Source organism: Balaenoptera physalus (assembly GCF_965194825.1).
Source record: "Balaenoptera physalus genome assembly, chromosome: 11".
NCBI classification, from domain to species: domain Eukaryota; kingdom Metazoa; phylum Chordata; class Mammalia; order Artiodactyla; family Balaenopteridae; genus Balaenoptera; species Balaenoptera physalus.
The window spans coordinates 105,793,645-105,816,380 of record NC_138896.1 but is presented as its reverse complement, the minus strand read 5'-3'; the positions used below and the strand labels follow the sequence as shown (position 1 = coordinate 105,816,380).

At 38.9% G+C, this 22,736-nt stretch overlaps 1 protein-coding gene across 5 annotated transcripts in view; it reads right to left on the bottom strand.

Moving 5' to 3' along the window:
* PPARG (peroxisome proliferator activated receptor gamma) overlaps positions 1-22,736 on the bottom strand; it is a 133,926-nt gene that overhangs the window by 52,446 nt on the left and 58,744 nt on the right. For 3 of the 5 annotated variants that reach the window (XM_082415756.1, XM_082415757.1, XM_082415759.1), the window contains 2 exons: positions 1,961-2,188; positions 405-574 (listed from right to left, as the gene is read on the bottom strand). In XM_082415756.1, the coding sequence (XP_082271882.1) occupies positions 405-574; positions 1,961-2,180 (390 nt within the window). In that variant the 5' untranslated portion in view covers positions 2,181-2,188. Of the gene's footprint in view, positions 1-404; positions 575-1,960; positions 2,189-20,054; positions 21,140-21,228; positions 21,326-22,736 lie in introns of those variants that run through there. The other 2 variants (XM_082415760.1, XM_082415758.1) reach the window with 2 other exon arrangements.

The following is a 22,736-nucleotide window of genomic DNA, read 5'->3' as shown; positions in this document are numbered from 1 at the left end:
ATCGGGTCTTAGATACACAGAATATTCCATGGTATAGTGAAAAAAAAAAATAGAATATTCAGGAAATCCGGGTACCAGTCTGGGTCAGCTCATCACTGTCTGTCCATGATACCTTGAACAAGTGACTTTTTTTTTTTTTTTTTAAATCTGCAGAATGCAAGGTTCGAATTAGATGGTGCTGCATAGGACCAATTTGGAAAAAGGGAAGTGAGGCAAAGTAGCCTTGCTTTTAACAATTTTCTTAGGTTTTCAAGTATTATATCATTTGAAGAATGGGTTTTACCAAAAATATTTAAAAGCTTGACAATGTTATCTCAGTTCTTTGCCATCTGTTTGCAACAGGAAATGAAATAATAGGTACATTTTCAGCAAATTATTTCAAAAAAGAAAAAATTTTCTTTTACCTTGCATCCTTCACAAGCATGAACTCCATAGTGGAACCCTGAAGCTTTATCCCCACAGACACGGCATTCAATTGCCATGAGGGAGTTGGAAGGCTCTTCGTGAGGCTTATTGTACAGCTGAGTCTTTTCAGAATAGTAAGGTGGGGATGCAGGCTCCACTTTGATTGCACCTGTGCATAGAAAAACATGAGCAGGGAATTATCACATGAAAAACAATGCTCAAGAAGCAACAGGGCAAGTCACTGTAGTACACCTTACTGCCATTATTTTATTATTTAAGTTAGATGCACTATGGAACATGAAAAATACACAGGAAAATGTAGGCTTTGTAATCACAGGCAAGTCGCAACACCTCTGAGCCCCACCTGTGAAAAAAAATGGGGTTAACTTTGTGGTTAACTTTTAACTTTGTGGTTCTATGACCCTGCAATACCTCGTAATACTAACGCTCTAACAGGCAACATATGGTATTTGAGATCATTAAGGTTATTTTGCTACATAATGTGCTGTATTTGGCATTCGTGACAATATTAAATTATACATTTTAATTTAAATGTTGCATTTTAGAAGTGTTTTAAAACCACTCTTGCAAAGGAAACAGAAGGAACATTGCCATGGAAAGGTAATGGTAAGCCCAGCTTGAAGGTACATGAAAAGTAAGAGACCAGGTTCCCATCAATGTTGAGTCAGAAAAGATGGTTTGTAAAATGATCTCTGATAGAGAGAGGCCCTATGGAAAGCAAGCAGTATCTTTCCGCTGGTCAGGATCAGGCCTGTTAAATTTTCATATTAGGCTCCAACCGAAAGCCACACATATAAATATAACCAAGTATATCATTTATCTTAAAAAAAAAAAAACTAGAACTACAGGAAGTTCTTACTTATTGTCAAGTAATGGCTGCAGTTACATGGTGGTGGCTCTGGAAAAACAGCATATCAGCAAAGAGATAAAAATCAAGGAAAGAGCATCATAGAAATTTAATCTTGAAAAGTGCAGTTTTAGTTTTTCTTGAGTCTGATGGCTTGATGTGAATTGCGTTAATGGCATGGAGATTTATCAACAGTCTACAATGTCAACATTTAAATTTGTGCTGAAAAATAGGTTTCACTGTAAGCTGTTCAAACTGCAGAATTAGGAAAGATGCAATAGTGATTTAGAGATAAGTTATAAAAAGTAACAAAATGTTCCTTATCTACTTACAAGTGGAAAAAAGAATTCAAAGTTTGGGGGGGATGGACTCTTAGCCTGAGATGCACCTGGCAAGGTAATCATGCTGGAAAATGTCCCTGAGAAGGAAAGAAGAAAAGAAAGAAAGAAGGGAGGCAGGAAGGAAGGGGGGGGTGGTGTGCAGAGAAAGATGATCTGGGGTGTTCGCACACTACCTTCCCTTTTGGTCAATTACAAATGCCCACTATTTCATGGATAAATGGGTGAATAAATGAATGGTAAACGGTTTCACTATAGGCTTTAGTCTCTGGAGCATTTATCCCAGTGTGAATGAGAGATTAGTCCAGTTCTAGTCTCAGTAGTCTGAAAAGTGAAATAAACCTCATACTTTGGTACTCTTGGAGTTTCAGGTCATACTTATAATCCGCAACCATTGGGTCAGCTCTTGGGAACGGAATGTCTTCATAGTGTGGAGCGGAAATGCTGGAGAAATCAACGGTGGTGAAGGGCTTGATGTCAAAGGAGTGGGAGTGGTCGTCCATCACAGAAAGATCCACGGAGCTGATCCCAAAGTTGGTGGGCCAAAACGGCATCTCTGTGTCAACCATGGTAATTTCTGAAATGGAGAAAAGAACAGCTATGACGTTAGTCCTGGAGGACAGTGCCATCTTGTAAAGATCCACAGAAAGGGAACAGAAAGAGTCTTGGGTCAAGTGATGTCACCTAGGTGATCATGAGGAGAGAAGAGAACATAGCCACCATCTTAGTGCCGTCCAGGCTGTTGAACTAATGGAGGGAAGTCACCCCTTACCTGGACATCACAGTTGAGGACCCTCTAATAGTGTCACGTGTACGGCATCCTCATATCAATGTCTTACAAACAGCCCTGTTCTCATCAGAGCAGGATGACTTTCCTAAGGCTATCTGGGAATGGGCCTCTTGTTTTTTCCCAGCAAGCAGAGAGCTAAAGAATGTAGCTCTCAAAGGCTGACTCTTGCAAGAGGTTAAAGATTCCAGCTGTGGTCTTCATAAGAAAAACAAAGCGCCTTGAAAACACAAATAAGGAGACTAGTGCTGTGAATGTGCTTCAGTGGTTCCAAGAGGACGCATCAGGCACGGTTTGGGTTCACATGTCTGAATATCTACATGAATAAGTACCCAAACAACTTGAAGTTATCTGTCTTACAGTACAAACACTACTCTGGTGATAGCTTAAAGGTCATACGGGGTCTCAATGACATCCAGAAAAAAGTGTGTGCTCCTAATGACAGAGGCAGCCATTGAACTGTATCTTTTGTTCCAAATTTCATCTAAACCTACCTAACCCACGTCACTCCATTTACTTTGCCCATCTCCTCAGCATGCTTATTTTCTATTTCTCTATCCATTTTTCTTAGTATATATTACTGTCCTATCAAAATACACCTCTCTTGTCTCAACTGCAATATCCACAAAAGTGGGTTCATCAACTATGTCTCATCATGCCTATTGCAAAGTTCTTCTGTAGACAAAGTAAAGGTTGGCTGAGTTAAAGTTAGTGTATATGCTTCTGTATGAACACTGGGAAATGAAAATAAGGATGCAGAAAACGTCTGGGTTGCAAGAAAAATTGTTTGCTCATCATTTTACTGGTTTATTTTTGTTTCACTTTTAACATATGACTTCAGTGACCGCCTGCCAACCAATGTCAGGCTTCTCAACACAGGAATCATATCCCTAGGGGTCATTTATTTTATTGAAAAGTTTCAGGGAAAATTTTAAAGATAAAATAGTTATTTATGTGTAAATAAACAGAGCAAAAAATTCACGTGATTTTAAAGATATACTATGAAACTCCTAAAAAACTTGATACTTGTAGTCCATTTCATGGGTAAAAGAACGCTATTTTTAAAAAAGAATAGACTATTTTAAAAAGCAGCTTTAGGTTTACTTAAAAATTGAGCAGAAACTACAAAGTTCTCATATACCCTTTTCCCTTTCTCCCTCCCCCACAAACCCTGAAACACACAGCTTCCCCTATTATTAACGTGCATTTCCCCTATTATTAACACTTGCATTAGTGTGGTATGCTTGTTGACAAAACTGATGAACCAATAGTGATACATTACGATTAACTAAAACCCACAGTTTACAGTAGAATCCATTCTTTGTGCTGCTCATTCTATGGTGTTGACAAATGCATAATGTCAAGTATCCACCATCACAGTGTCACACAGGATGGTTTCACTGCTCTAAACACCGGCCGTGCTCTGCCTATTCATCCCTCCTCTCCTCCCCCGAGAACGCTGATTTTGTTGTCCTCTTCTACTAAGGGCAATTTTGGGTGGAAAAGCAGGGGAAGCACTGACCTACATCATAAATTAAAAAGTCTTTGCGTGGCATTCAAGGCCCTCCCTGACAGTCTGACTTGCTTTTTCAGTGTCATTTTCCACTCGGGATCCCAGACCTCACCCCCATTCTCATCAGTCCTGTGCTTGGGCGCATCACACTGTGTGCCCAGGGCAGACACTCTGCACTGTCTAGTCGCTCATCTCCGTTCACGCTGCTTCCTGAAGCTGCTCTCCTCCTCCTGTCCCTCATCACCACCCGTCACAATTCCCGTCTGTCTTTCCCATGGTAGTGGGGAATCCCACACTGGTCCAAATGCCACTTTCTCCATGAAACCTTCCACGAATTCTCCAACTTAAAAACACTCTCCATTCTCCGTGTTCCCACAGCACTGAGTACCTCTCTTTCACTCTGCTATAATTATTTGGATAAATATCTCCGCTGTTAGGTTTCCAGTTCTGGAGCAAAGGACAGTGTCTTATTATTCTGTTTTCCTTTTAGACCTTATGCATAGTTGTTGTTTACTAAATGCTTGCCAACTGAATGATCATATTTTATAGGGAAGGACAGAACAAGTATTCATTTTTCTGTGAAAATGGAAAAAATAAAGATACTTTCTCAGTGGTTTAGTTTTGCTAAGACTTAAGCTCCCCAGAAAAGATGTAATCTTCAATATCATAAATAAAATACAGCTTAAGCTGTAACTCCTCCTCTCAACAACGTATACTCAAGTTTTTCTCTTCTGATAATTGCAGGAGGAAGATTAGGGTACTGTAAACTTTTCTTCTACATAGAAAGGACAAAGTAAGAAAGAAAAACAGTTTGCCTCTTCATCTCTATGAAAACAAATTATCCCAGTACACACTTTCCTTCCCCTCTTTCCCTTCTCCCTGTCCTCTTACTCTGGGACATCTTGACCTAAACAATATTACTCCACGGGGGCCATGGTTACTGGGAGGCACAGTGGTTCCCTAGACATTTTATTTTGACTTAAAGATGGGGTCCAGGGAGCCTGCTTCTAATTTTGTCTCCAGAAAACATAAGCTACTGTTTCTGCCAAGCTGTAAGTTGAGTAGGTGTTTTCCGTTACTCCACGCAATTACTCATGAAAGAACAAATGAACAAAATGCTTGCATGGACAACAGTCCTTCTCAGGGATAAGTAACAGTGTCTTAACTTTCCAGCTGGGTGACAGGAGTGCATTGCGTCAGGCACATCATTAATTTCACAGCCTTTGGTGTGTTTCAAGCAGGCGGGAGTCTTGAGGCAGACACTGCGGGGAAGGACATAGACGTGTGCCATTTATCTCAGACCTTCACCTTGGCTTTAAACTCTACGATACTCAATGAGCAGACTTCACAACACGCCGAAGTATAATGTAGTTCAAACAAAAAGACGTATCAGCAAAAACACAGCAACTTCTCTCACCTGAGAGGCATCATTATTCGGGAGTATGGAAGTGGGTCAGAAAAGATGTTAAACGATAAAAATCAAGCACTAAAACTACACAGTTTACCTTTGGGGTTCTACGTTGTCCCTTATGAAAAGAAAAGAAAAACTTCTACTAGAATGTCTGGAGAAATGCTGTGCCTCCTTAATAATGACATTGGCTAATATTAATAGAACCCTAAATCTCTGCTAAGTATTATACCAAATACAATGCTTGGACTGTCTCACTGAATGCTCACAATGGCCCTATGAGGTAGGTACACTTATAAATCCCCTTAAAGAAGAGGAAACTGAGGCACAGTTATGGAAATAACTTGCCTAAGACCACCCAGCTACTAAGGAGTACAGCTGGGTTATGAACCCAGATGGCCTAAAGCTCCACAGCCCGCACACGTGACTTTCTAAACTTAATACTGATTAGAAAAGCAAATCTCTTCCTGATCTTCTAGTTCTATATTAAATAACAATTAATTTCGACGAACCTTCGCTGAACACCTATGATGTGCCAGGTACAGGGGGCTGGGGATGCACTATGAAGGGTGAGTAATTCTCAAATGGAAGCTTCACTGGAGAAACATGTTAAGCTGAACAAGAGTGGGTGCAGGAAAGAGCCTTTCCTACATGTCTAAAACTTAGTAACCTTGTTGGAAGTGACCTTAGAAAGATACTTAATCACCGATTTTTTTCAATCTCTTCTCATTTGTTTCAGTTCAAGGTCATGGTACTCATAAATATTATTCATCCAGCCCCTCCTTATTGATCTATTCAAATCACTTTGCAGTGTAAACTGACCTGTGAATTTCCTAATTCCTCTCCCGTTACAAGAGCCGATATCCAGAGACAAAAATCACTCTGAAATGTCAAGAGCAGAAAGGGCGTTTTGGAGATAATCTAAGCTCCTCATCTGGCAGTTGAAGAAAACCAGGCAAAGCGATGTGCTCAGGAGCTCAGGGCCAGAGGCCAAGTCCACGAGAGTCCAGGTTCTCTGTCTCCTACCCCTCGCATCCTCCACACTGCATTACGAAGTTGTTACCATGTGTAAATACGTTGAAAAGGGGACTTTTTAACCTATACCAATTTTCACAGATCCAGACGTTTTGGTCTTAACTAACACACAGGAATGACATCAAATTTATGAAGGAAAAAATGTCTCATGCAAGGAGCCATTTACTGGTTGACAAATTAGAATAAAGAAATTGGTAGTAGAATTTGTTTCTAACAAAAGTAATAAATTCCGAATTCATCAAAAGGTTTAGGGAACAGTCTCATAAAGTGAGCATCGTATCTGCCCAAGTCTTTACATAATAAATACAGATGTATGTATTTGTTTGTTTGTTCGTTGCAGGTTGCTGTTCTGAACATTAACAACTGAAGATGGAGAGCTAGTAGCGAGTTAGAAGCCCTGGGTTTGAATCCTGACCTCTTTCTTGTCAATTTTGTGATCTCTTTATCCCTAATTATCCCCATCTGTAAATAAGCATACTGCCGACCTCACAGAATTGCTGTGAAGATTCAGTTAAATAATACATGTAAAGCATCCAGCATAGGGCCAGACAGTAAGTTCTCCATAAATGTAATTATTGGTAGTCGCGGTAACTTTTGTCACCAGGGTAACCAGAGTACTAGAATCATGTAAAAGGTAGGCTAAAAGCTCCCCAACGCTACCACTAGGGGACAGGAAAAGGAAGAAACAGCAGCAAAGTCCCATTGTTCAAACAGGATTACGCCTAAAACAGATGTCCTGTTTTAAAGGCCTCTGCAAAAGGAGAGTCCACAGCCTCTCTGGGTTACTCATTCCAATGCTAAATTGCTCTCCTGTAGCCAGGAAAGTCTATGTCTTATCTGGCATTTCCCCAACTGTGTTATACATATGTTAATGATGTTCCTTTTAAAATAATTAAAAAGAAAAAAATTCTGGTGGGCAAATAAACTTAGGAAATGCTAGGTGAAGCCAGTTTAAGTGGGTCTATTGCAGGACTTCTTAGAATTATATGCTAATAATCCATGAGAATATACAAAAGAGAGGGGAGGGTACGGCATACAACGTTTGAGGAGTTTACCATCTGATGGAATAGTTTGTGAAATGATGGTCTAACCTATGTTGTTGGAGTTTGTAAGTTTTTCTTTCATTTTCTAAACATACAGGTATCATCCTCTGCATACTTGTCCTTTACCACATGTACTTGAAAAGTTTTATTAAGTTGTCCCTTAGGTTTTCTTTAACTTTAGAGTGACTAAGGGCAAGGATTTATGTTGGTTAAAACAACGAGAGAAAGGATTTCTAACTTAAACCACAGAGAAAGGAATCACTGCAAAGACTAATGCTCCTTTTACAGAGACTATCCTAAAAGCCTCCAGACAGGAAAAAAAAAAAAAAAAAAAAGTCCCCTATAAAAGGGTCAGGAATCAGAATGACACTGAACTGCCCAAGAGGCAGCACCGGAAGCTGGAAAATCAACAGAGCAGTATTTTCAAAATTCAAAGAAAAAAATTATTTCCAACTTAGAATTTTATATTCAGCCAAACCATCACTCAAGTGTAAGAGGAGAATAAAGACATTTTCAGAAATATAAGACCTCAAGAAAAAGTCACCTCCCATGTGTTTTTTCCCAGAGTTCTACACCAGAACAAAAAGGAAACATGGGATCCAGCAAGCAAAGGATTGAGGCACAGGAGAGAGGTGGAAGGAAGACCCAGGACGACAGATCCTGAGCAGAACCTGTTCCTTGAGAAAACGGATCGGAGGATGGCGGTGGCCTCATGAGATTCCCTGAGAAACCGCAATGCCTGAGACGTGCAAATGCCCACTTTGAGGGAGAGTTTGAGAATGAACTAGTGACAGGTATGGAGAAAAGGAACAACAACAAAAGTGCGTAATTACTAATTAAAAAAAAAAAAAAAAGAATGATTAACTCCAGAAAAACAAACAGCTATTCAGGGTCAGAAGTAAAACTGTAGGGCCTTTCCTGCTGGTCCAGTGGTAAAGAATCTGCCTTCCAATGCAGGGGACGCGAGTTTGATCCCCCAAACTAAGCCCGCGCCCCAACACGAGAGCCTGTGAGCCACAAGCTACAGAGCCCACGCACCCTGGAGCCCACACGCCACAACTAGAGAGGAGCCTGCGTGCTGCAATGAACACCCGACGCAGCCAAAAAAAAAGTAAAACTGCAGTATACTGTCCGGCTCAACTGTAAGCACACTTCCAAAATTACTGCGATGTAAACAGACTACTAATTTCACCTAAAATTACGAATAACCAACTGTGAGGGTGGGGTGCGGGAGAGGAGAAGTGTACGTTTTGGGAAAGGGAGTGTGATGGCAAAGGGCTAAATTCTTATCTTCTGCAGCAGTAAGTCAGTGGGTAATGAAGACAGTTTTAAAAATAGCAGTATAAGCATGTTAAACATACAGCAGTAAAAACCAGGAGACATGTTTTAAAAAGTTAAAAATCATTGCCTCTGAGAAGTGGGAACTAGGTGTAGGTTGAAGATTGCGGTTCTTCATTCAAAGCTTTGTACTACGATCTGACTTCTAAAACTGTGTACAAATATTACTTTGATAAAAGTAAAAATTAAGTTAAATATCTTTAAACTGCAGTATTTTCCCATGATTTCACCTAACAGAGGGAGTAAATATATTCCTTGCCTGTTTCCCAGTCCTCTTAAAGGACTTATCATGCAATAACCTGGAAAAGTAGAGAGAATTTTAATGTAGTTTCAAGTAAAATAAAGGAGTATCAGAAAATATTTTTGATACTTGACCAACAGATGACTGTCCTTGTGACTCAAGCATTTAAAAAATAAATTCTATCAATTCATTTCTTTTCCTTCACTGGTATCATGAGTTTTAATTAGCAAAGGAAGAAGAAGACTCTGGACCCCATTAGCAGAAGTATAGTTTAATAAGTAGCTAATTATTTCTAGGCACGTATCGTATGACAGGCACTGTACCTTAGACCCATTACATATGTAATTTATAATTTGTTAATGTAGGTATAATTTAGAAATGTACATATAGTAATATAACTTACATATATAAATAGTCCTATGGGTTGTAAATAATTATAATTACTACCCAATAGACTAAAAACATTAGACAGAAAGAGGTAAGTGATTTGCCCAATACAACTAATAGGTATTGGAACCGAGGTTTGAATTCTGTTATGGTTTCTCTGAACAGAGAACCTCTTATTTTGGACACCAGGAATTAAGAAAAGGATTAAAATTCCTTACTGTGGAATTTTAGTGGATTCCTTAGTGTGTCATTTGTTTCTTTAATATAAGAAAATATGTTTTCATTGTGTTGTCTACTTAAACTATATTACAAACCAAATTCAGTGCTTCTGTCCTGGTGATACTCCCATCGATAGCCTTGGCAGAGGTTGAAAGCATTCTAATACGTATCCTTATATGCACATTTCTTTATAAAAAGCCAGAAGGTCTCATAGCAAATTTCCAAATTCAGACCAACAAAGGGCATATGATCAGCTTTAGAGAAGACCATGTTAGTTTATGCTTTCTAAAAATTCATTTTCTCTTGCATGGGCCACGTCTTGTTTAGATAGCTTGCGTAATCCAGTCCTGAGGTATCAGGGGACAGGAAGGATGATAGGATCATGCCCTCATCCAGAATGAGCGTTTCTTCCGCTACCTTAGCTGGAGATTCAAGTCCTCTTTCTCATCATGGTCAAACTAGTTCAAGGTTGGTTCTTCTGCTAAAACCACCTTCACATGTTTCTAAAAGGAGACTTACTAAAAACTAGTCAGGACTAAGGCTAAATCTGTTGAACAGTTAGTTACTCTGGTTTAGCTGAAACTCTAGTCTTGCCTAGCACACGCCAGCAGCCAGCGAAGACTGGTACTTAGGTCAGAAAAAAGGAACTGGAATGTTTCCCCCTGGCCAGCTCCTTCCGCGCAATTTGGTTTTGGTTTTGCAGTGACAGGGGAAGGAAAATGGGAGAGAGGAGACCGAATGGAAAGGAAAAAAAATGCAAGGAATCCTCCACAAGTTTGTAGCTACTTAGAAAGGAGGGAGCCACCAAAGATCTGCCAAAGGACTGTTTCTCCTTGCTTTGTCCACCCGTCAACCACTGTAAGGGACCTCCTGCAACCAGGAAGAGATAGAGTGGGTAGGTGTTTTTAAAGAAAACTTTACTACTGAAGCATCTCTAATAGCCTGAAATTATGCTAGAGGGGAAAGCTGGCCTTACTCAGAGTTGTTTAGTCTGGCAAAGTGAGTGATACACTACGCTTCTGTTTACTCTTTTGTTTTCAATTTACTGTGCCAAGCACTCTTAATGAGAAGACAATGGTCTTAAGCTACACAAACTCTGAGAACAAAAGTGTCAAAACAGATGTAGCCAGATCACTTGTGGTTATGGGATGAAGTGCAGATTTTCACTAGCTATACTATATATTATCTTAAAACATATTGCCATGTGATATTAAAATATTCTTAGTAAGCATTTTTCATTCTAAGTCCTCCTCCTGAGCCATTATAGCATTATCAAAAATATTCTACATGAACACATTTGATACAACACAACACTCATCCATGAGTTCAAAAAACCTCTTCACTAGGAAGGGTGAGAAACTTCATTAATCTGATAAAGAACAGCTATTTAAAAGAGACAAAAAACCTAAAGTAGCCATCATACTTGACGGTGAAATATCTAAGCTTTCCTTCTGAGATCAGGAATAAGATGAGGATACTAGTTATCGTTAACACTAGAGATCCTATCCAATCCAACAACAACAACAACAACAAAAAGACACAGAATTAGAAAAGTAGAAATAAAACTAACATTACTCACAGATGACATGATTGTATAAAAAAAAAATAAAACCATTACAGTTAAAAGGAGAATTTAGCAAAGTTCCTGGATATAAGGTTGATATTAAAAAATCAACTATATTTCTATAAGCCAGCAACAAACAGAAAATGTCATTTTAAAATGATGTTTACAATAGCATCAAAACCATCAAATACCTAGGGAAAAAATCTAGCAAAATATGAGTACAATCTCTATGCTGAAAACTCAAAAGTATATTGAAAAATACCTAAATAAATGAAGGGATATATCATGTTCATGGGCTGGAAGGCTCAGTATTACAAAGCTGTCAATTCTCCACATTTATCTATAGATTCAGAACAATTCCAATCAAAATCCTAGCATTTTTGTCTGGAAACTGACATGTTGAGCCTAAAATTTATGTGGCTATTTAAAGGGCCAAGACTAGCCGGGGCAATCTTGAAGAGAAGAAAAATGCTGGAGGACTTATACTACCAGATACCAGAACCAATGATAAAGCTACAGTCATTAAGACCAGATGTTGGTTGGTGCAAAGATAGAAAAATAGACCAATGCAACCAATGCAAGCCCACAATCAATGCCACATGTAAACGGTCACCTAGTTTATGAAAAAACGTCACTGTAGCAGGGCAAGGATAATATTTTCAGTAAGCAGAGTAGGTAAACTGGATATCCATATAGAGGAAAAAAAGGTTCAACCCCTACCTTATACCATACACAAAAATCAATTTCATGTGAACTGCAGATCTCAGTGTGAAATATTAAACAAAACAGCATTAAAAATAAAAACTAGGACAATGCCTTATCAACCTTGGAGTAGGCAAAGATTTATTCAACAGGATATAAAAAGCACTGACCATAAAAGAAAAATGTGATACACTGGACTATATTAGGATTAAAAACTGTTCATTAAGTGAATAAAAAAGCAACAGAGTGGGAGAAGGTATCTGCAATACACATATTTGACAAAGTTCGCTTTAAAACTCATATCTAAAGTACCTGATATAAAAATAGGCAAAAGACTTGATCAGGTACTTTGCAAAAGAGGATAGCCAAATGGACAACAAATATTTTAAAAGGTGCTTAACTTTACAGTTATCAGAGAAAGGGAAATAAAAATTAGAAATAAAAATTACAAGATGATACCACCACTTACCCACCAGAGTGATAAAATGAAAAAGATAGAAAATGCCAAGAACCGGGAAAGATGTGGAGTGAATGAAACACTCAGACACTGCTGGTGGAGGTATACACTGGTACAGCCGCATTCAGAACCGTTTGGTAGTGACTCAAGGCTGAACACGTCCTACAGCCCAAGTATATATCTAACAAAAAGTGTATACCTGTTCACTGAAAGACCAATACGCGAGTGCTCACAGTTGTACTGTTTGCAATACTGCAAACCACCTGAACGTCCATCATCAGTAGGGTAGGAAGATATATTGTGATATATTCGCACAGTGAAATACCATACAGTAATGAGAATGAAGGGCAATTACACTCAGTAATGTGATTAATCTAACAAACAAGTACTAAGCAAAAGAATCCAGATACAAAAGAGTAAACCATGTATGATTCTACTTACATAAAATTCAAAAACAGGCAAAACTAATCTATGGGTTAGAAATTAGAATAGTCAGAGGGCTTCTGGAATGCTGGTATTGTTCTGTTCTTTATCTGGGTGCAAATTACACAAGTATGTTCATTTGTGAAATGATTTACACATTTTCTCTAATAAAAAGGTTAAATAAGAGAGATGTTTCATATGGGTCCGGGGAGTCGGGGTTGACAGAAGCAAACGTTAAGACCAATTACCTAGCCGGCAAAAACTCTTCCATTTGTATTACAAAGGATTGGTGTAGAATTTCCAGGGCACTCATATGACAATTTTCCTAGTCAGAAGTTGTAAAACTGTATTGAAATGAGTCTTAATAAACTACCTATTTTTTAAACTGGCTTCCTTGTACAATAAAGGCTAGATACATATTTAACCAAGGTTCTCGAATCAGTGTAAACAAGGCAGGTAAAAATTCACAGGGTGCAAACTTCATCCTAAGGAATGAGTATTAGAAGTTATGTTTTTGCTTTAGATATGTTTGGCCTTTTCTGTTTTACAAGAACCCCGTATTTTTTTTTTAAACAATGCAGGAAATCTTTTTCCAAAAACTAATGCCTACATTAGGAGTCCCGTGTTTGGGAAGTTAATGTGCTTGGAACAGTTGAGTTGTCTTATGAGACATTCCATTTAAGTGAAATAAATCAACAGGTTAAATCCAAGCTACCAATTTTATGCTAATTATTTAACTCTTCTCTGTATCAACAATCTACTTTATAAACCTTGTTCCTTACAACAGTCATCATTATATTTTACTATGGTGTTTCTCTTCCCAAAACTTCTCCTTGTTTTACTTTTCTTGGGCATTTTTCTTTCTCAATATCTTAACCTCAGTACATGCTCAGTCAGTAATACAAAACCAAAACCACCTCAAATCAAGATAACCAATGACCTAAAACTATGTGCAAGGTATTTTTCAGGCCCCACAAGAAATACATTATAGTGTAGTTCTTGAGATTGAAAAGTTACCAAGATGAAAGATGTTTGATAACAGAAGAAAGTACAGGGAAAATAAGTGCTCTAAAAACATTGAGGAGACAGAGACTCACACATTCTGAAATAATCGGGGATATCGCCTCGGTAGAGATGGGTTTTGAATTATGAGGGCCCAGTGGAGTGATTGGGATTTGGATTATTACTGATAAAGGTATTCCAAGGAAAATATACTTGTCTCCATCATCCAGCATGGCCCTTCTATGACCTGAGTTTATTTAAGCAATAATAACAAAATGAATATAACACCAAAGAGGATTAGATTTCATGTAGGACAGACACTTGCAAATTGGATTGGTTTCTCCTGGTCAGTTGTTTGTACCTTGTAATTGGCTAGAGGTGTATTGTATCAATGGCAAAGAGATTTCTTCGTAAATGGGAAAAATTTCTCTGTGAACCTGGCCATGATTAGGTCAAACTCACACCTTTGGATCTTTTTAGCATCATACTTTAATCAACTAAGCAAACTTGCCCAGTCTACATAATAGGTTTTTAATTTTTTTTTTGGCAGTGCGGCACGTGGGATCTTAGTTCCCCGATCAGGGATTGAACCTGGGCCCTCAGCCGTGAGAATGCAGAGTCCTAACCACTGGGACGCCAGGCAATTCCCAATAGGTCTTTAATTTTTAAAACTAAACTAAAGGCAGGGTTTTAGGTAAAGTGTAAGACAATAGTAAAATAATATCCAATTATCTTACATTAAAAATATTTAATTGCTAACGCAAAGCAAAAAAATAAGAATAATGAATATTTTACTTACTCCAAAAGAAGTAAGGGGAGCCATCGTGTTCACATGTCTGAAACATGTGAAGGGTATCAGAACTTCTGTTCTGTTACTAAGTTTTGTCACTGGCTCTTTGCAAAACAAGAAATTGAACCTTGGTTTCTTTCTTCTAGAACTATGATTAATAATAAGTATCTTTCAGATAATATCTAAATATTCTGAAAAAAATTCTAAGGAAAAGATTGGAAGAGTGTAAGAAGTAACTCTGACCTAATTAACTATGGAAATAGAAAATTTTTGATAGTATGGATAATGAAAATCTGCATCATCCCAAAGTGTAACTTCCATTTTAGAGGTGAGAAGACAAAATTAACATTTGCTGGACACTGATTACATACCAGACACTGCTCTAAGTGCTTTATATATTGGATATTAGTTACTTAACCAAGTAAGGTACTTTTCTGCTAGCAAATAAGCCTCTTGAAGTTCAAATGAATATTGAAGTATCAAAAGGTAGGCAGACTTGCAAAAGAAGCCAGGCATTTGGATAATTCACAAACTTATAACATTCAAATTAATATTCAACTAATGATATTCAAACCAATGGAGGGCCATGGTGCAAATAACTCTAAATAACAGGTAATTCAAAATATATTTGTACCTGGTTTTTAGCATATACTATAATATTGTTGCTTATATTAACATCAGTTTTAGAATATTATTCAGTGTACACTAAACTTTTGTTTTTATACACTAAACAGATTCCAGTGCCTGAACTCAGGAGAAGTACAGCAAGGGATCAGCATGGTCTCAATAAGTCAGCAAGAACTTATTAGTTACCTATTATGTGTTAGATACTGGTGGAATATAGGCGAGAATAAAACTTGGATCTTATCCTCAGTGACTATATAATTTGGCTTAGGTAATATATAAAACAGAAAACAATATCAGGCAGTCTCCAATTAAGGTCTAAATACTGTGATACAGGCCAAAGATGCTAGAGGATTTTATTCTTTCATTTAATAAGTATTATTGAGCCCTTCTAGTCACTGAGCATGTTCTAGGCAGTTGGGATGCACCAGTGGGTGAGCAAACTAGACAAAGATCTCTGTCCTCATGGCGTTAATGTGCTAGTGAGATAAAACGGACAATAAACAATAAATACGGGCTTCCCTGGTGGTACAGTGGTTAAGAATCCGCCTGCCAGTGCAGGGGACACGGGTTTGAGCCCTGGTCCGGGAGGATCCCACATGCCGCACAGCAACTAAGCCCGTGCACCACAACTACTGAGCCTGCGCTCTAGAGCCCGTGAACCACAACTACTGAGCCCACGTGCCACAACTACGGAAGCCCGTGCGCCTACAGCCTGTGCTCCGCAACAAGAGAAGCCACCACAGTAAGTCTGCGCACCGCAACGAAAGAGTAGCCCCCGCTCGCCGCAACTAGAGAAAGTTCATGCACAGCAACGAAGACCCAACACAGCCAAAATTAAGTAAGTAAATAAATTAAAAAATAAATAAATAAAATAAACAATAAAAACGATGAACAAATAAATTATATGGCAGGCTAGAAGTTGAGGACTGCTTAGAAATAAGCAAACGTAGAGCAGGGGGGAGGGGAAGGGCAGTGGGGAGGACAGATAATTCAATAAGGGGTCAAGGCAGTGCTCACTCGAAGGTGAGAGCTGAGCAGCAGTGATTAGAAGGAGCTGAGAGTCAGCCAAGATGTCAGAGGAAGAGGGTTCCCAGAAGACGCAAGAGCTCGAGTGGAAGCACTAAGGCAGGAGCAAGTGTGAAACATGGGAGCAACGGCAAGGAGGCCAGTGTGTCTGGAGAGAGGGGAGGGGGGGACGCTGATGGCGTGGGGTGCAGGGCTTACGTGTCAGGAGAAGGGGAGTCACTGCAGGGTTGTGAGCAGAGGGACAGACCTGACTTCCATTTTAACGTGATCCCTCTGGATGCTGGGTTGAGACTAAGCTGTTGGGGGCAGAGGCAGGAAAACCTGTCAAGAGACTGGGAGAGCCCTCCAGGCAAGAGACAGTGGGTAGCTTGTATCAGACGCTGGCAGTGGAGTGGGGAGAAGACACATTTTCCTGCAGGGGAGAGGGAGAGCGATTAACGGTAACGTATTCAGAGAGCAGACATTACTTGAACCTGACCTTGAAGGACAGAGAGAATTGGAACAGGTGGAAGAATTAGGAGAGGCGTTCCAGGACATGTTAGTTTTGGAGGCAAGAGTGAGTGTGGCTTGTTCTTGGGACAATGATGTGAGTCTAATAAGAGCAAAGCAGGCCAGTCTCTGGGGTGTGGAGGGAAATAAGGTACATGAGGTGGAACCAGAATACAAAGCGCTCTGAATGCCAGTGTTCACACTGGTGCCTTGTATATATTGCAGGCGCTCAACACGTATTAGAAAACGGGTAATAAAGACAGGCTTTCAGGACCACTTATCTGGCAGATCGGATTGGCTGGCTGAGAGTTTCTCATTTAGCTCAGCTAGAAGGCCATACAGAAATCCTGGCATGAGGTAATGAGGGATAATTCACATGTAGGTAATTGACAGTTGGCTGTTTTAAATCTACTTTCTAATGCAAACCATTCGCTACTTGTGGGAACCTCAATCTTGTGTTGGCAATCCCTTACTCAAAAAAAAATTACGTGGGTCTAAAAAACTGTGTTCTCAAGCAGCCACGTGATCTTAATTCCCAGGTTATAAAAGTTGAATAGCAGTTGCTATCAAATACATGTGCAATGTCTGTGTCTCTAAATCACTTACAGGTGCAAAATTGTCTACCAAAAACGTTAATCTCGTAGAGGTTTATAGAAACTAACTCCCACTCAGACAAGTCTGATTCATTTTCTACCACATATTTTCACAAATACTCAACAGTAGTAGGTGGACACAAGGCATTTTCTGGACAACTTTCTAATGCCTAATTAAGGGTATCCAAAGGAAGCTAAAATAACAGACACTTTGTGTCTGTTCTGATGATTGAATATAACTAAGAAATCTGCTTTGGTCAGATTTCCTCTGACACAAAGAATACATACCTTACTAAGAGCTATGATGATCTCAGAATTTCCTCCAGCTCATCTTATTCAAGGTATAAGTGAGAATGCTACAAAGGTAATAATCTATGACAACCTCCATCAGAGGTATAAAAATTGTTCTTCACTTAACGACCCATGTTTTACACTGAAATTAACAGTTTATATGGATAACTGCTGTTGGGTAGCAATTCATCATACGGAGAACACGATCATCTAAGGCAATTTTCACTGTCTCAGAAGAAAACATAATCATCGCTCTCATTTAGGCACAAAGAATGACTTAACTTTTGGATATTCAATCTTTTCATAGATAAATGTTAATAAAAGTGGGAAGTAATTCCCCCCCTTTAAAAACATCAGACATGATGCTTTCTCTAAGTCTGATCATTTCCTCATCAAAACATTCACGGGAGCTCATGCAGAGGCCTCGTCTCACTCAAAACTGACACTTGCTTTGATTCCTAAGGAATCCTGCTGATTTCCCCACCATGTTCCTTAAAATGCTTCACATTTAGGATATTATATGTCTTCTGTTCTATCCACAAGTGATTAATACTACAAGGCCAGGCCAATAAACTCTATACAGGCTGTCCGGTGTGCTTTCGCAACTACTGTGTCATTTAATCCTCACAATAGCCCTGTGTTTTCTGTTAATATATGTGCAAACGGAGGGCAGAGAGGATAAATGACTTGCTTAAATTCACACAGAAAGGATGTGGCCAAGACAAGTTCAGGAGTTACATTCCCTGATACTACATGGGTCCCCTCAAACTTCTGGAAAGGTAAAGACTTGGGTCAATTATCTAAACGCTTCCAAGTACACAGCTGCCTGGAGTCACACAGCCACAGTTTAAGTCTCCCTCAATAGAAATGGTGGCCAATCAATCACTCACTCCTCTCTCAGGAGAGACTCTCATTTCAAAGAATCATCTATTGCAGCATTTGTCATGTCTCTAAGGCACACTTCCATTGCTCAATCAGCTCCAAAGGACAAGCGTGTCATCATCTTTCAATGCTCTGGTGCAACAATGTAAAATTAGAGAATTCACACAGGACTAAGTCTGGCACTAAAAGTGGGAGGCATATTCAGCTTAAGTTTATGGAGCTTCCCTTCAATCTTGCCAATTTCTCTAGTGGAAATGGTTTCAGAGCCAGCATGGGGTTACTTGGGGTTCCTTGAAAAGCTCATGATGAAAACAGAAAGGGGAATAAGATAAAGAGAGTCACAGTGATAATGAAGCCCAGGAAAACGTATAGAAGTCCCCTCTGGGCACAGTGGCTACACACAGTGGAGTTTTTAGTTTCATGAATGGGACCAATATGGCTGGACATCTGGATCAGTCACACTCAACGAGCCACTCTGTCTTCAGTAGCAGCACTCAGATGCTTGCAACATCCCTATTCCCCTTTGCCTGTGATACAGATGAATTCCTGTATTGAGGCCAAGTACCTAATCTCTGCAGTGTTTCACCTCTGCTGGCCTCAATTAGCTAACGATGACCACAATCCCAATTTGTTTTCAAGTTTGTTTGTCTGTTTGTTTTGGCAACGGTGGAGTATTTAGTGGCCACCTACAAAATATGAAAGAAGTTTACAATCACAGGTCTTTGGCCTTAAGGAACTCATATTTTTAACAGAAAAACATTTACGAATAAGGAGTAATCAGAGACCATATAACACAATAGTTAAATGATTGGCACAATATATAATTTCTTAACTGCTAATAATTCTATTCTGTACTATGTTAATTAAGAAGAAAAGTACTGGGTTATTCTTTTGAAGGGGATTTGAGACTCAAACAAATTATACCCAGGGAAAATTCAAGGCATAAAAATAAAGAGATTAGTACAGGATGAAAACTAACTTGAAACCCATAACTATCCCTTACCATAAACAGTACTTGCCCCAGTTAACCTAAAGCATTTGTTGTACTGCATTCTGGACATATTCTTTTCAAACAGACAAAACTATCAAATTTTGACTCAAGAATTATTTTACAGTATAGCTAGGACATTCTGCCCTGATGCAGCATAAATGAAAAACCGGAGAAAGATAGCAATAATTCTATGGCTTATAGAAAAACAGAGTAACAGACTTTTATATAATATAATGAAACTAAACTCCTATTTAAGAGACTCAGATGATAGAAACATACATTGAGTCCAGTCATCATAATAAAATGAAATGGTATTTCATGAAATATTTTCTCTTAATTTTTAAAAAGCTTGATGTTTTAAAAATTTGTGATCAATATGTTCAAACTTCAGGCTTCCAGAAAAATTGAAAATCAAAATGTAAAGCCATCCATTTCAACAATTAAGCAACTTAATTTTAATGCTTTAGCACTTGCATTGTAAAACGTGAATCAGACTAGTTAACACAACCTATTTTTATGTGGCATCTGTGAGAAGAAAATGCCCAGAAATATAGAAATAAATACAAAACAGTACAAAACAGAATCAGCTGTGCTAATACGCTCCAGTAGAAGGAGCTACAGAAATAAGAACTTACATTTTGCAATGGCCAAGAAAGAAATGCTGAAAATGAAGTATCGGAATCTTTCATATCCGAACAAAAGTAATAATCATTTACTTAGCATACGATAGGCATTAGGGGCCTCAATTTCTTTATGTGTAAAATGCGACACTTAGACCTTCTCCGAGGTCCCCACACCATTCTACAAAGCCTTAGGCACTATGCTTCACACCCTAAGAAATATAAAGAAGAATACAACTTGGTCCTACACTCAGGAACCTTACAATTCTTTGGGAGAGAGAAAATGTACATGCAAGTATCTAGATTTCAGGGTAGAGCAAAAATATGCAAAGAGTACTTTAAGATGAATAAATGCTGTGAGAGGGATAAACACTGCTATGAGAGACAGGTAACACAGAAGGCTAAAAGCAGGCAAGTGACTCTTCAGGTATTCTAAAAAGACCTTAGGTATTCGGGGGAAACATATATAAACCCAGGAAATAAAAATGAATAGGTGGATGGACCTAGAGACTGTCATACAGAGTGAAGTAAGTCAGAAAGAGAAAAACAAATATCGCATATTAACACATATATGTGGAACCTAGAAAAATCGTACAGATGAACCTGTTTGCAAGGCAGAAATAGAGACACAGACACAGAGAACAAACGTATGGACACCAAGGTGGGAAAGGGGAGGGTGGGATGAATTGGGAGATTGGGATTGACATATATACACTAATAACGTATAAAACAGATAACTAATGAGAACCTGTTGTATAGCACAGGGAACTCTACTCAGTGCTCTGTGGTGACCTAAATGGGAAGGAAATCCAAAAAAGAGGGGATATATGTATACATATAGCTGGTTCACTTCACTGTACAGCAGAAACTAACACAACATTGTAAAACAACTATACCCCAATTTTTAAAAATGAACAGGATTTTTAAAAGTATAAATATACCTTTAATGCTTAAAATTCAGGACACAGGAGTCATGCACAGAGTTAAATAAGGATTAATTTAGGTTTTCTAAGAAGTTCTAAATATGCTTATAAGTGAACACAGTAGTAGCAAACGAAGCATCAAAATACTGAACTATACACATCATTGTATTAGAACAAACATAACTTGGAAAACAAACCACAAGAACAATTTCACCCTTCCATGATGCCCGAAGTATCCCAACAGCCGTATCTGGAATTCACTTTACCTTGTGAAGTGCTTGCAGACAGTGTGTCAGCGAAGGAATCACTCTCTGGGTCAATAAGAGAATCTCCCAGAGTTTCACCCATCACAGCATGGAATAGGAGTTTGCTGTGATTCACACTGATATTTGTCTATTTCTTGCAAAAGTCCAATCCGTTAAAAGAAAAAGATTTGTGGTAGTAGAACTTGTGAACGCACCAATGAGTCAAGACATCAGTTTCCAAATATTTGGGGGAGGTGGGAATAAACTCACAAAGGACCAGGCCTGAATTGGCTGGCACCCTCTTGTTGGAGACCAGCTGTGACAGAATGTTGTGTCATAATCTTGTTCACTGCTTTGGCAAGACTTGGTACATTACAAGGAAAACATTGCCACACCGTCTCGTCAGTGACCCTCATGTTCCGTGTCTTGTGAGGGGCGCAAGCGAGCAGCAGTACAGTATTCAGAACTCTTGGAGCGAAGAGATTTTTCAATATTCAATTGCTTCTTAAATGGAAAGCTTTACATCTCTGGGTTATGAAATAAACTTACTTGGACAAAGCTTTTTTCTGTCTGCCAATCCCTGGTTGAATCTCTAATCACATTATCTGATATCTGAAGAAAACATCTGAATTCAAGTATGTGTTCATATTTTAAAATTTGCTATCAGCTACTAAAATGTTCTAAGGTATTTATTCTACTACTTTGTAAAGTATGTAAAAAATGATGCTGAAAGCTATCCAAATTCCATAAAATTAGAGTTAAGAGACTGGAGGCAGGGGCTTCCCTGGTGGTGCAGTGGTTGAGAATCCGCCTGCCAATGCAGGGGACACGGGTTCGAGCCCTGGTCTGGGAAGATCCCACATGCCGCGGAGCAACTGGGCCCGTGAGCCACAACTACTGAGCCTGCGCGTCTGGAGCCTGTGCTCCGCCACAAGAGAGGCCGCGATAGTGAGAGGCCCGTGCACCACGATGAAGAGTGGCCCCCACTTGCCACAACTAGAGAAAGCCCTTGCACAGAAACGAAGACCCGGCACAGCCATAAATAAATAAATAAATAAATAAATAAATAAAATTAAAAAAAAAAAAAAGAGACTGGAGGCAGGTCCAGCTGTGGCTTAGATTTTATGTATCAGGGTCTGCGTTTTGAAAAACTTAATTATTAAGTTTATCCATCAATAGCAAATACATCAGCTGATGTTTGAACATCGGTTAATGTTGAAACAATAAATTCTGTACCATAATGAAAAAAGTGGAGTTCTCCCTGAGAGGAATAATGCATTACCAGAAAAAAAAAAAAAAAAACAAAAACCGGACTTACACTGATAGGTTGGCGAGGAATTGTGGTCAGTTTTGTAATCAGGAAAAAGCTGGCTTCTTGCTCAAGGCCTTTGCCCTTTTTGGCAAAGAGAAACACTAGCTGTGCCAAACCTCAATGTGGGAGCAGGCCTCCTCCTGTCACATAAGTGGCCTCATAGAACTGCAGTGACTTATGGATTTAAAAAGATGCCCCACATAGGGCAGTATATCAG